A 15,029-nucleotide genomic window follows, 5' to 3' on the forward strand; every position below is an offset into this window, starting at 1 on the left:
TCATTTTAATCTGTACTGGAGCTGAAATAACCACACACTGTTCTGTCTGGTTCATTTTTTTTTAGCTGCTCAGCACCTTCGTGAGGAACTTGGTAAGAACTGTTTTCATAACTCTAGTTGTAGAATTACTGTATATGTTTCTGTCTGTCTATCTATTAATCTATCTGTATCTGCTCTTGTTGTCTGACGCTGTGTCTGTTGGGAGTGCTTGCAGCGCGTGTGCGGAGGTCAGAGTGAGTGAGGGGTTCTCTGCTTTGTTTACCTTTTTCACTTTTCATCCTTTATTTCTTATGTCATGGTTTTGTAAAAAGAAACAGATTAATAGTTCGGACTTTTATAAGTTAACGGCCGTGATGGCCAAAGTGGGGGGGTGGGGTGGGGTGGGGTGGGGTGGGGGGGTGGGGGGTTGGGGGAGATAGGAGATAGGAGATAGGAGATAAAGTCCCAATTTTGAAAATATTATACAGAGAAATGGTATAAGAATTGTAGTGAATGTGTCTGTCCTTGTTGATAAATGTGTAGTCGAACTTGGAAAAGTAATCAGGTGTGAGAATATCAAGTCGGCTTCACGTATGAACAAGTTTGTTGTCGTGTTCCTGAATAATGAAACAATAGTTTTGGAAATTGTTCAGCAAGGTTTGGTTATTGACGGAGTGTTAGTGTCTGTTCTGCCTCTTGTGGCTCCCGCTAGGAAAATAACAATTTCTAATATTTCTCCTTTTCTGAAAAACTAACTTATAGTGAGAGAGCTAAGCCGTCATGGAAAAATTATGTCAAGCATTACAATGATTCCTCTGGAGACAGTTGTATATGCTTCTGAACGACCTGAATGGAGAGCTAAAGATTGAGGGAATCACAGAACAGAATGAGGCAGCGGTTTTAGTGTTGGAGAAAGAGACGGAAGCGGGTGAGTTTAAACTCTCCAAAGGGAAAAGAAAGGCTAAAAACAGACACAGTATTACAGCGAAATGCAGCCTTGTTTCTGAGGCTGGGGTCATTCGGGCTGATGAATCAGAGAGTGAGCTGTCTGTGTGAATGGACTGCACTCAAACACACAGCACAGAGGTCAGTGGTGGCGATTTTAGCAAAGACGAGGGCAGTGATACTGATTCTTCATTTAGCTCTGATCTGTCGGCTAGTCAGCAAGCGAGAGGGGGGTATAGTGCTGAAGGGAAAAGAGGTATTCAAGTTATTGAGCACTGCCCTGATTTAAAATTGTTCTTAAATTCTGCACAGCAAATTAGACGCAATGCAGCTGTATTGGGCATGGAGCAAAAAGGAAGATCAATTAAAAAATGTAATAAGCAAAGTTTGTGCCTCTCTAAACAGGAATGATGTATAAGTCTACACAAGCATCTTTTCTTTAGTACGTTTGTACTATTGTTTGTACTTTCCAGTGCATCTCTTTTTTCAACCCTACAATGCAGACTCTTAATACAGGAACTTTAAATATAAGTGGAGGTAGAGATTGTGCAAATAGAGCAACTCTGTTTGAATATTTAAACCAAAAGAAACTTAATGTTGCCATGCTTCAAGAGACCCATACAGATGAGAATAATAAATCTGAGAGGATTCAGGATTGGGAAGGGAAGGTTATTTGTAGAGGGTAGAAATTTAGTATTTGTTAATATTTATGCACCAAACGATGGGAGAGAGAGGGTGCTGTTTTTTCAGACTCTCAATGGAGTTATAGCCCAGAGTCAGACTGAAGAAGTAGTTTTATTAGCTGGTGATTTTAATTGTACAGTTGACGACAAGCTGGACAGAAATAGCCCAGAGCCTCACCCCAGGTCAGTTAAGGAGCTGGTTAGTGTTTTAAGAACATAAGAACATAAGAAGGTTTACAAACGAGAGGAGGCCATTCAGCCAGTGCTTAATTTGTAAATCGGGAGGTCCCGGAACACATAGTGAGCGTGAGAGGGGGGGGGGGGTGTTCTGGGGGGCTCTGAGGTACCGGAACGCATGAGAAAAAAGTGACAAACACAATGTAGCCAGACAATGTAACTATAACCTGTGTTAAGGTGTCATCTTTAGCCTTGGCTACAATGCTTGCTGCCGCTAAATGGGCCTTGGTTCGGGCATGTTCAAAAACTTTTTTTCTGAGGGCTCTTTGTTGTTTTTTTTACGTCGGAGGCAGAGGACGTTACTGTACATTCCACCCACTCTTTTGCTAGTTTCATCCCACCAGTCTTTTCCAGACCAAAGCTCCTTACCTTTTTGCATGTTGTACAGCCCAGCTTTGAATTTTGCATGACAAGCCAGGGGTTATACGTTTGCTTTTACTTGAACTGAGCCTCCGTCCAAACTGCACCTGCTCCGGGCACTTCGTCGGTGGATGCACTGTCCTCCCTAGTGATGTGTAGTTCGCGAACAAATCGTTCTTTTTGAACGACTCACTAAGGTGAACGATGGGACTCGGATCAGAGTCCCTATTGAATCTGTTCTTTTGATTCACCCTATGAACAAGCTGCGTGGCGCACAGGAGTCGAGTTACCAGCCTATCAAAAGTCATGAAATGATTCCTTACCTCTCGAGTCTGGCTGATTTGTTCGTTGTAACAAAGAAACTGGGTTGTCTCTTAGCTCGTTGAGTGTTATGAAACTGAAGACCGTATGTGCCATGTTGGATCCAAATTCCCGCTTACTTAGTGCATGATAAGAACTCTGTGTGAGCCAAAATGGCATCAGTTACATCCTCCAGACCATAGCTATATATTTATGATCCAGACGGTGTGTACTTTCTAGAGTGCTGCTTCACGCTGTCAGAAACAAGTTTGTGCACCATAATTTTATTTTTTATTTTTCTTACAGTTCTTCTTTGTTTACTGTGTACGTAACCTTGTGTAAGTCTGCCAAACAAATAATAAAATGAAACACTACTCGTTGTAGCCTGTGTGTTTGTTATTTTTTATACACATACTAAATTAATCATATCTATAGTTAACTATTTTGCACAAATTATGATTAATACTTCTAAGTCATCTTGAGTAAAGTCAGCCAAATTACTAAATATTAATAAATAATAATAATAATAATAATAATAATAATAATAGAGATATACACCTCATTTCCAAAATAAATAAATACAAACATCTACTGGTATTGTAACATTATTGTACCCAAGGCTTAACTATATAACTTGTGATTACATATTTGACCTTGAGGAATGAATGTATTTTATACATGACAATTTACAACTACGGTTAAATATTTTACAATTTAATAATGACGGCGATTCACCTTAGTCCACAAGGTGAAACGTAGTATCAGCTACGATACAACAACCTTTTAGGATGATATCGCACATTCTAATGGATGACGTTCTTAAACGTCTATTATATTTTACACGCACATTAAATATACATTTTCTAAATGTTATTTTACTGTATTAAACACTAAAAAATACTAAATATATACACATTTAAACTTTGTTTATATAAAATGTACATGTTGCGGTTATGGGTGTGCTTCAACGTGTGATTGATCACATGACTAATCCCTAAGGTTTACTGGATAGAAGAGGAATTGGGCAAACAGCGTTTTGCTATGTGCTGAATAAATACCACGGATTAGTTCCACAAATACCACTCGTTCGAGCCACTCTTTTTTGTTGTTGTAAAAAAACAATGGGTGACTCCAAATGTATAGAAAAAAAACACCTAAGAAATGCAATTGACTATTTTTTTTTTTTTTTAATTAAATTAAATTAGATTAATACTGATGGCTAAACAATGCTAATGGTTCAAACTGTTATGTTATCTCCAGTATTCTAAATATATATATATATATATATATATATATATATATATATATATATATATATATATATATATATATATATATATAATTTTTTTTTAATTATTTTTTTTTTGTCAAACTATATTTAATTTAATGTTTATGAACCCAGACAACCAAATATAGATTCTCCTTAGCTTTTGTGATGTGCAGTTCGTGAACGACTCGTTCTTTCCAGTTCAAATAAACCTACGTAAACAATCTTAATGCGGTCTATATTGATTGGTTTTGTGTCATTGAATCAGTGAATCAAATGAACGAAATGAATCGATTCACCAAACTGAACTGAATCAAATGAATCAAGTCACTAAAAATAATCGAACTGCCCATCACTAGTCCTCCCCGACCCCGTCCCCCTCTCCCGCTGAGTCTGACTCACTAGTAGGCTAACTAGCTAGTGGAGGACGTGCCGGTGGTGATGCTGAACTGGCGGAATTAGCAGCGCAGAGAGCGCTACTAGCTAAGGCATCGCCATCAGGAGCAGTTTCCCCCTCATTTTTGATTTGGCCTTCCTTTCCCACGACACGTTTCTAATTCAGTTGCGACGACTAGCCTAGGCTATGTGACGTGATTATGCAGGGACCTCTCGCTAGCTGACCACCACTGTTTCAAGATCAGTTACTTACCTCGCCGGCCTGCCCCATAACCTCTATGTACAAATAAGAGAGCAGGTCTGGAATCGGTGTGGCAGGATAGGATGCGCTTTTACGGGGGGCGGGAGAAATAACGAGGAGGCAGAAGCAACTTTTACAGTGCAAACAGTGGAAAAAATAAGAAATCATGCCGCGAGAGGTACCGGATCCGGACAAATTAGGTGCCGGAACGAAAAAAGTCAAATCTGAGAGGTGCCGGATCCTGTTCCGGCAGGATCCGGCTCAAATTAAGCACTGCATTCAGCCCATCTTGCTCATTTGGTTGTTAATTATTATTTTTTTATTATTATTTAATTCTTAGCAGACGCCCTTATCCAGGGCGACTTACAATTGTTACATGATATCTCATTATACATTATTTCACATTGTACAGATATCACATTATTTTTACATACAATTACCCATTTATACAGTTGGGTTTTTACTGGAGCAATCTAGGTAAAGTACCTTGCTCAAGGGTACAACAGCAGTGTCCCCCACTGGGGATTGAACCCACAACCCTCCGGTCAAGAGTCCAGAGCCCTAACCACTACTCCACACTGCTGCCCATAGCTTATTGATCCCAGAATCTCATCAAGCAGCTTCTTGAAGGATCCCAGGGTGTCAGCTTCAACAACATTACTGGGGAGTTGGTTCCAGACCCTCACAATTCTCTGTGTAAAAAAGTGCCTCCTATCTTCTGTTCTGAATGCCCCTTTATCTAATCTCCATTTGTGATCCCTGGTCCTTGTTTCTTTTTTTCAGGTCAAAAAAGTCCCCTGGGTCGACATTGTCTATACCTTTTAGGATTTTGAATGTTTGAATCAGATCGCCGCGTAGTCTTCTTTGTTCAAGACTGAATAGATTCAATTATTTTAGCTTGTCTGCATATGACATGCCTTTTAAACCCGGGATAATTCTGGTTGCTCTTCTTTGCACTCTTTCTAGAGCAGCAATATCCTTTTTGTAACGATGTGACCAGAACTGAACACAATATTCTAGCTGAGGTCTTCCTAATGCATTAATGCATAAACTCCTAGGTCTTTTTCATAGTTCCCTTCTTCATTTTCACTATCTCCCATATGATATTTATAATGCACATTTTTATTGCCTGCATGCAATACTTTACACTTTTCTCTATTAACTGTCATTTGCCATGTGTCTTCCCAGTTCTGAATGCTGTCTAGATCATTTTGAATGACCTTTGCTGCTGCAACAGTTTTTGCCACTCCTCCTATTTTTGTGTTGTCTGCAAATTTAACAAGTTTGCTTACTATACCAGAATCTAAGTCATTAATGTAGATTAGGAATAGCAGAGGACCTAATACTGATCCCTGTGGTACACTACTGGTTACCTCACTCCATTTTGAGGTTTCTCCTCTAATCAGTACTTTCTGTTTTCTACATGTTAACCACTCCCTAATCCATGTGCATGCATTTCCTTGAATCCCTACTGCATTCCGTTTGAGAATTAATCTTTTATGCAGGACTTTGTCAAAAGCTTTCTGGAAATCTAAATAAACCATGTAGTATGCTTTGCAATTATCCATGGTCAATGTTGCATCCTCAAAAAAGTCAAGCAGGTTAGTTAGAAACCATGCTGACTGTCTCCCAGGATATTGTTACCATATAGGTAATTTTCCATTTTAGATCTTATTATAGTGTCCTTAAGTTTACATATAATAGAAGTCAGGCTTATTGGTCTGTAGTTACCTGGTTCGGTTTTGTCTCCCTTTTTGTGGATCGGTATTACGTTTGCTATTTTCCAGTCTGTCAGTACAACTCCTGTGTCAAGAGACTGTGTTGCATGATCTTGGTTAGCGGTTTGTAAATAACTTCTTTCATTTCTTTGATTACTATTGGGAGGATCTCATCCGGCCCAGGGGATTTGTTTATTTTAAGAGCTCCTAGTCCCTTTAACACTTCTGCCTCTGTTATGCTAAAGTTATTTAAAATTGGATAGGAACAGGTCGATATGTGGGGCATGTTGTCCATGTCCTCCTTTGTTGAAACCTGTGAAAAGTAATCATTTAATATATTTGCTATTTTTTTTCTTCTTCTATGATTTTGCCATTTGTGTCTCTTAGACATTTAACCTCCTCTTTGAATGTTCTCTTGCTGTTATAATATTGGAAAAACATTTTGGAATTGGTTTTAGCCCCCTTAGCAATATTGATTTTCTAACTCTCTCTTGGCCTTTCTAACTTCCTTTTTGACTTGTGTTTGCAGTTCCAAGTACTCTTTCTGTGTACTTTGTTTTTGGTCCCTTTTAAACTGTCTGTAAAGTGCCTTTTTTCGCTTAATATTTTTTTAATTGATCTATTAACCCTTTGCAGTCCATTTATTAAGTGCATGTCAGGCGCATCAGGTCCAATTTATTTTCACACGCGCAGTTAATTTTAGACGTGCTGTTTTAAAAGTATTTTTTTTCACAGTCAAAAGGGTTTAAAAGGCCCTGCATATCAACAAAGCACTCACTAGGCATCTCCAGTCCCGCCCCACCCTATCGTTCGCTATCGCTTTCACATATGCTAAGAAATAAATAATAATAATAATAATAATAATAATAATAATAGTCGTACATATGGATCAATCATCTCCTGATCACTCGTTTTATCACCAAACTCCTCAATAATGCGATCCAAGTCATTATTTTATTACTATAACATCTCAAAAAAGCTCTGCAAATGTCCATGATAGTCTCTGTGCGCTGATGCAGTATCAGACAGCTTGTTTCCTTATGACCGCCCATTTGGGATGCCAGGGGCAGGTATGACTATTCATGAGATACGCCTTTTTTTTTTTTTTTTTGGGGGGGGGGGTTTTCTCGGATTTCCCACATCATGCAGTTGTCACAGATTACCATGTTTTATTATTATTATTATTATTATTATTATTATTATTATTTTAAGCTTCTGCAGCTGTCAACCTGCTTTCAAACTGCTTCTAACTGCGCTGTACTTGTCCATGACTGTACTTCTTCCACGCTGTCGCTCTGAACTTTGGCTGCCTTTTGTTTGTCTCTGTGTTCCGCCCCTCCCCCGTGTCTCAGAACGGCGCGGAATTTGAATCAGCTGCTCCAAGTTTCAGCTTGTTATCAGAAAAAGACACGCATCTGTTAACAGCGCATGATATGGAGGATGTGTGGAGAGTAATAAATGCTGGTGTTAAGCACTATACCTGGGCAAAGGGGAGCCATGGGAATATAGATTTAGCTCGACTAGATACATTTTATGTCTTTAAGCATCATTTAAATCATTTTTCTAAATGTACTATTCATCCCACAGGTCTGTCTGATCATAGTTTGGTCAGTTTGAAAATGATTATCCCTACTGAATGTGTTTATTCTTCCTTGGCATTTTATACTAAACTTTTAGACAGAAAGGGGCTTTTTTTTTATCAATAAGGCAATGGTGGGACGTGAGTAAAGTTCAGACCTGACTGTTTTGTCAACAGTACACTGAATGCTACAAAGAGCACTAGCGAGGCGATGAGAGAGCTGGAGGAGGATATCACTGAACTCCATAGGGCTCTGACAGAGGAGTTCATTTCACTGGAGAGATGTGTGCTGGCTATCGGGGAGGTGGGGGACTGTCAGAACAAGCCAAGCTGACAGTGTTCATTTCTCTGGAGAGATGTGTGCTTGCTATCTTGGAGGTGGGGGGCTGTCAGAATAAGCCAAGCTGACAGAGGAGTTCATTTCTCTGGAGAGATGTGTGCTGGCTATCGGATAGGTGGGGGGCTGTCAGAATAAGCCAAGCTAACAGAGGAGTTCATTTCTCTGGAGGGATGTGTGCTGGCTATCGGGGAGGTGGGGTGCTGTCAGAACAAGCCAAGCTGACAGGAGTTCATTTCTCTGGAGAGATGCGTGCTGGCTATCTTGGAGGTGGGGGGCTGTCAGAATAAGCCAAGCTGACAGAGGAGTTCATTTCTCTGGTGAGATGTGTGCTGGCTATCGGGGAGGTGGGGGCTGTCAGAACAAGCCTGCCTCTTGTATGAGCGGCTGCATTGTTGCTCTTGATTTTTTGTGACACAGACCTTGTGACAAATGTTATTTAAAAGGGAATTGTGGTGAACAATACTTTGTGTCACACCTGGCAACCCTACTGTATTTACATGCAGCTCTCCACAATAGTGCGCAATAGATTTTACACCTCAGTGTGCAGAATGTAATCCAGCTCTCTTCTTTTCACAGAGTCTGTGAAGCGAAAGGTCCTTAAATCAGGTATGTAGAGTGTGTGCTACACATCTTCTGAACTGTAGAAAGTACAGGAGAAGTGATTGTAAAATAATGTTCTCTTTATTTCTGTGTTCTAGAATGGAAGTGGATCCTCAGCTCAGCAGGTATGTGTCTCTTCAATGGATTCCTTTCACAGTGGAGGGTAAAAGAACAGCGAGGAGCCCCGTCTCACTCACTGTGTTTACATCGGTAAAGCAGTGTGGAGTAGTGGTTAGGGCTCTGGACTCTTGACCGGAGGGTTATGGGTTCAAACCCAGGTGGGGGACACTGCTGCTGTACCCTTGAGCAAGGTACTGTACCTAGATTGCTCCAGTAAAAACCCAACTGTATAAATGGGTGATTGTATGTCAAAATATGTGATATCTTGTAACAATTGTAAGTTGCCCTGGATAAGGGCATCTGCTAAAAAATAAATCTGCTAAAAAATAAATCTGCTATAATAAAAAGTGACTTCATGTTAGCAGGTTCATGTAAACCCTGCATGTTAAAGGTGCTGGTGACCATGACATTGACCTCATATGAATGCCACACTGAGTCATGAGATTTCTACTGTATAGAGACAGAACACTTTGAGTAAACTGTCTTAATTTTTGGTAAACAGCTGTAATAATGTGATATCTGTATAATGTGAAATAATGAATAATGTGATAACTTGTAACAATTGTAAGTCGCCCTGGATAAGAGCGTCTGCTAAGAAATAAATAATAATAATAATAATAATTCTTTGAGTTTCTTTGCTGGAGTCCAGTAACAATTAACCCTTTGCTGCCACTTTGCTTTTTTTTTACCTCTGGCCATATAATTGATACCGAGAACACACTATAAATACTCACTGGCTGACCTAAACCCTCACCCCCCCCCCCCCCCCCCCCCCGGGCGATACTTGGCCAATTGTGCGGCGCCCCTTGGGAGCTCCAGTCCACGGTCGGCTGTGGAATAGCCTGGACTCGAACCGGCGACGTCCAGGCTAGAACGCATCCTGCATTCCACGCAGAGCGCCTTTATCGGATGCGCTACTCGGGAGCCCCTCAGCACCTCAATTTTTAATCATAAACGAACAGGTTTAATCACCAATCCTACCAGGATTCCCCAATTCTGCGATCACAGAAATGACATCTGCAGAAGTTGTCTCGCATAGGAAACTGTTTTATTATTATTATTATTATTATTATTATTATTATTGGTGGCACGGTGGTTAGCGCTGCTGCCTCACAGCTCCAGGGTCCTGGGTTCGATTCCGTCCTCGGGTCTGTCTGTGTGGAGTTTGCATGTTCTCCCCGTGTTCGCGTGGGTTTGCTCCGGGTACTCCGGTTTCCTCCCAAAGTCCAAAGACATGCTGGCTAGGTGGATTGGCATCTCTAAATTGTCCCTTAGTTGCCCTGCGATGGACTGGATGCCCATCCAGGGTGTAGTCCTGCCTTGCGCCCGTGTCTGTCGGGTTAGGCTCCGGCTCACCACAACTCTCTATAGGATTAAGTGGTTACAGTTAATGGATGGATTATTATTATTATTAATATTATTATTATTATTATTATTATTATTAATATTATTATTGTCTCATCTCTTCTACAGTTGAAAGTTTGACTCTGGACCTCGATACAGCACACCCCCAGCTCACCCTGCCTGTGAATAAGAAACAAGGGAGAAGGAAAAGGCAGGATCATAATTCTCAGAGATTTGATTACAGGCGCTGTGTGCTGGGTAGGGAGGGCTTCACCTCAGGGAGACACTACTGGGAGCTGGGGTTGGGAGAGAATACATTCTGGAGATTAGGAGTCAGCAGACAGTCTGCCCCGAGGAAGGAGGAGTTCAGCATGAACCCCCAACAGGGTTACTGGACTCTGGGGTGGGATGGAGATAAAGATGAGTTCACTGCTCTCACTGACCCCCAGACCCCCCTCCCCTGGTGCCTGAAGTCCCAGAAACTGGGGATGTATCTGGATTATGAGGAAGGGCAGCTCTCCTTTTACAATGTGGAGACCAAATCTCACATCTACACTTTCACTGACATGGAGTTCAATCCCAATGAGAAACTCCATCCATTCTTCTGGACGTCGGAATACAAAGACCTTGTGCTGGTGTCCCCAGGAAAGATGAATGACAGCTCTTTCTTTCTTCTAGTCTGGAAAGGGATTATTGCTTCATCAGGTACTGGTTCACTTTACTAATTGTTTGCTAGAGGCTGATATACTTGTTGATTTATTATTCATTTCTGTAACTCCTATCTGGTTTGAAGTGTTACAGAACACCCTTTAGTGTTTTCAACAAACACACAACTAACCATTGTTTTTCATAATAATAACAACATGGGTCATGCAGGTTTTATTATTTTATAGTATTGATAAGTTCATGGCGTAATAAAAAGTCTGTAGTTGTTACAATAACAGCAATGTACAAGTTTAAAGTGTTACAGAACACGCTTTAGTGTTTATAACAAACATACTCTTGCCATTGCTATCTCCTGTGCTAAACGCATTGCAGAGAGATCTTTACAACATGATATTGATTGTTTTGATATTTTTATTCACATAAATTAACTGAGAAATGAAGGCGATGGCAGAACACAGTGTGAGGATTGCGTCACACCTCCATGTGTACCTGCCTGACTCTTCACACAGTGTGAGGATTGTGTCACACCTCCATGTGTACCTGCCTGACTCTTCACACAGTGTGAGGATTGTGTCACACCTCCATGTGTACCTGCCTGACTCTTCACAGTGTGAGGATTGTGTCACACCTCCATGTGTACCTGCCTGACTCTTCACACAGTGTGAGGATTGTGTCACACCTCCATGTGTACCTGCCTGACTCTTCACAGTGTGAGGATTGTGTCACACCTCCATGTGTACCTGCCTGACTCTTCACACAGTGTGAGGATTGTGTCACACCTCCATGTGTACCTGCCTGACTCTTCACAGTGTGAGGATTGTGTCACACCTCCATGTGTACCTGCCTGACTCTTCACACAGTGTGAGGATTGTTTCACACCTCCATGTGTACCTGCCTGACTCTTCACACAGTGTGAGGATTGTTTCACACCTCCATGTGTACCTGCCTGACTCTTCACACAGTGTGAGGATTGTGTCACACTTCCAGCTGTGTACCTGCCTGACTCTTCACACATGTTCTGTTTTAAATAGGGATGTGCATGATGCTGATACAGCGTAGTGATATTCATTAGGATCGCAAATCATTCTACACACTATGAAGAGTCTGAAAAATAACAATGATGAGATTTTAGTTGTGCAGCTATTTAGTTTTAAATTGAACATTCTGAAATGGTTCATAAAAATGTCATGGGTGCTGATAGGCAGGGGTTCACATAACTGCTACGCACGCGCACCAATAAAAACAAATATGGACTTCTATACCGTCAGTACATTTCTAACAGGAAAGCATTTTTCATCCAGGCGGCGAGGGTGCATATTATCTGGCTGTGACTCATACCTGCCTTTCTGTTGGTTTTCTATCGAGTCTCATGGTCTCTGGGATCTGTCAGTGATCTCCGGATAAGTAAGTTTATTATCACTGGTCATAACTAAATCCCAGTCCCCATATTTCACTTTAGGCTGGAGGGTTAGTCCCTCCCTGCTAGCGCTGTCATTGGCTGCCTCAAGATTTAATAAAACAAAATGGAGCGCGATAGGTGGAATCACTCCAGTTCATAATATCAATATCAATCATTTCTTTTGATTGACACTTGAAGCATCCAGTGATAGCAGGGATCTCGGGTTTAGCTGTCCACTCAGAGAAGAGGGATGTAGTTCCGGGGAGTGGCATTGTGAAAGCTCACTGATGCTTCGCTTCCCAGCCTGAGCGCGGATGAGAGGAGGTGTCGATGCTTGAGAGCCGTTACATTTAAACATAAGTTTAAAAAATACATTTACTTCAGCATTTTACTGAAAATAACATGTTGTTCCCTCAGTTATATCCTTCTATAAATACTGTTGTGTCGTCAAGCTAACGTGTTTAACAGCACTAATACAGTGAAGAAGAGTTTTGTTTTTTGCTTTTGAATCCCCAGGGCTGGAATGTGGTGGTAGGATATTGAAATAAACAGAGAATGCGGGATGATTCGTTAAATTGTAATAACCAGCAATCTGGACTAGTTAAACATTCAAAATCTCTATTTGTTGTCTCCTGACACTGCCATTACCCCTTTTAAGGACTTGATGGTGTGACACGATTATACTGAAGTGTCATTCTGGGCTAGTGATCGGGTGAACACGATTAAAACACACTTTGTTTCTTTGACTTGCTGGGCCACCATACTTTGCAGTACAGCTTGTTAACGCATATCGTTGGATAGGGGAGAGGTTGAACTTCACTGCTTGATTGGTTGTTTATTCGTATGATGTCACTGAGACATGCATTTCATTTGTAAAAATCAGAGACATTTCATAGCAACACGCAGAGACAAAACATGACACAGGAATTTGTTTACAGCAAAGAAAATAACTGGGAAACACTATGAATTCAATATATTCGACTTATAGTTATATTAGAACATTTATTTTGTCTCTTGTTTTAATATATATGTTTTTACAACATTTCTAAATATCAAACAAGTGGATATAAGGGTTCATGTTTCAGAAACTACATTTATTTATTATTTTTTCCTTTTTGCTGATAATAATGGAGTGAACTATTTTATTTATACATGTTTATTTTGAGTAAATAATCGAGAGTAGTATCCATTATTGCTTCTAAAGACACTGAGCATAAATGTGTATTATGCCATTGGAATCACTCAGGTGAAACAATGTCTTGTAATTTGCCCAAACATCAATATTTTTCAACAAAACTTTCAGGAAGTATTGTAAGGTCCCTCGGGTCATAGAATAAAACATTTTTATACATGTATCTCTAAGCAGAATACATAATGATAGAAGAAATACATAACGTTAAAAAAGAAAAGAAACGAAATAAAATTATCAAACCCGCCCTAATCAAGCCCCCTCACAACTTCACACACGACACGACCCTTCTCTCCTGTGTATGTGGAGGAGTGGAGGGGGGTCATGTGACTAGTCCTTCCTCTCTCCTCTCCCTCTCTCCTTCCCTCTCTCCTCTCCCCGTCTTCTCCCTCCCTACCTCCATCATACCCTCCTTTCCCTCTCTCTCCTCTCCCTCCCTCTCCTCTCTCTCCTTTTCCCTCCCCCATACCCTCCTCTCTCCTCCCTCTCCCCTCCTCTCTCTCCTCTCCCACCCCATACCTTCCTGTATCACTCCTCTCCCTTCCTCTCCCTCTCTCTCTCCTCTCTCCCTCCTGCCATCATACCCTCCTTTCCTTCTCTCTCTCTCCCTTTCCCTCTCTCTCCCTGTCCCTCCTTCACCTCTCTCCTCTCCCTACCTACCCTCCGTCTCCACTGTCTCCCTCTCTCCTCCCTTACCTCTGTCCTCTCCCTCCCTCCATCATATTCTCCTCTCCCTCTCTCCCCTCCATCTCTACTCTCTCGTCTGCCCCGTCTCCCCTCTCCTCCCTCCCTCCCTCTCCCATCTCTCCTCTCCCTCTCCGCTCTCTCTCCACTTCTCTCCCCTCTCTATCCTCTCCCTCCCTCTCCCCTGTCTCTCCTCTCCCTCCCTCTGTCTCTTCTCAATTCAATTCAAAGATGCTTTATTGGCATGACATCAGCAGTATTGCCAAAGCAATTACAATACGTATTATATGAACAATATATTTCAATAACAACAATAATAACAATGACAACAAGTATGATATTATTATTATTATTATTATTATTATTAATAATAATAATAATAATAATAATAATAATAATAATAACCACTGGTGTATACACTGAGTGTACAAAACATTAGGAACACCTACTCTTTCCATGAAATAGACTGATGAGGTGAATCCAGGTGAAAGCTATGATCCCTTATTGATGTAACCTGTTAAATCCACTTCAATCAGTGTAGATGAAGGGGAGACAGGTTAAAGAAGGATTTTTAAGCCTTGACACAATTGAGACATGGATTGTGTATGTGTGCCATTCAGAGGGTAAATGGGCAAGACAAAAGATTTACAGTAAGTGCCTTTGAACGGGGTATGGTAGTAGGTGCCAGGCGCACCGGTTTGAGTGTGTCAAGAACTGCAACGCTGCTGGGTTTTTCACGCTCAACAGTTTCCCGTGTGTATCAAGGATGGTCCACCACCCAAAGGACATCCAGCCAACAGCAGGCCAGTGGTCGAAAACAGCTCATTGATGAAAGAGGCCAAAGGAGGCTGACACTAATTGTGCAGAGCAACAGACGGGCTACAGTTAGTCAACTGACAGTCCAGTACAACATTGGTGACAAAGACCCATAAAAGAATGCACAACTCGTCGTACCTTGACACGAATGGGGTATGGCAGCCGA

General features: G+C 41.1%; 1 protein-coding gene across 6 annotated transcripts in view; it reads left to right on the forward strand.

Annotated features, from left to right (window-relative positions):
• The window catches only part of LOC131697766 (butyrophilin subfamily 2 member A2-like), a 52,703-nt gene that overhangs the window by 23,182 nt on the left and 14,492 nt on the right, over positions 1-15,029 (forward strand). For 5 of the 6 annotated variants that reach the window (XM_058988977.1, XM_058988974.1, XM_058988972.1 and 2 more), the window contains exons 7-10: positions 66-92; positions 8,622-8,651; positions 8,744-8,770; positions 10,239-10,814. In XM_058988977.1, coding sequence (XP_058844960.1) covers positions 66-92; positions 8,622-8,651; positions 8,744-8,770; positions 10,239-10,814 — 660 coding nt within the window. The remainder of the gene's footprint in view (positions 1-65; positions 93-8,621; positions 8,652-8,743; positions 8,771-10,238; positions 10,815-15,029) is intronic. The other variant, XM_058988973.1, reaches the window with a different exon arrangement.

This window comes from Acipenser ruthenus, chromosome 16 (genome assembly GCF_902713425.1).
Source record: "Acipenser ruthenus chromosome 16, fAciRut3.2 maternal haplotype, whole genome shotgun sequence".
Classification (NCBI taxonomy): domain Eukaryota; kingdom Metazoa; phylum Chordata; class Actinopteri; order Acipenseriformes; family Acipenseridae; genus Acipenser; species Acipenser ruthenus.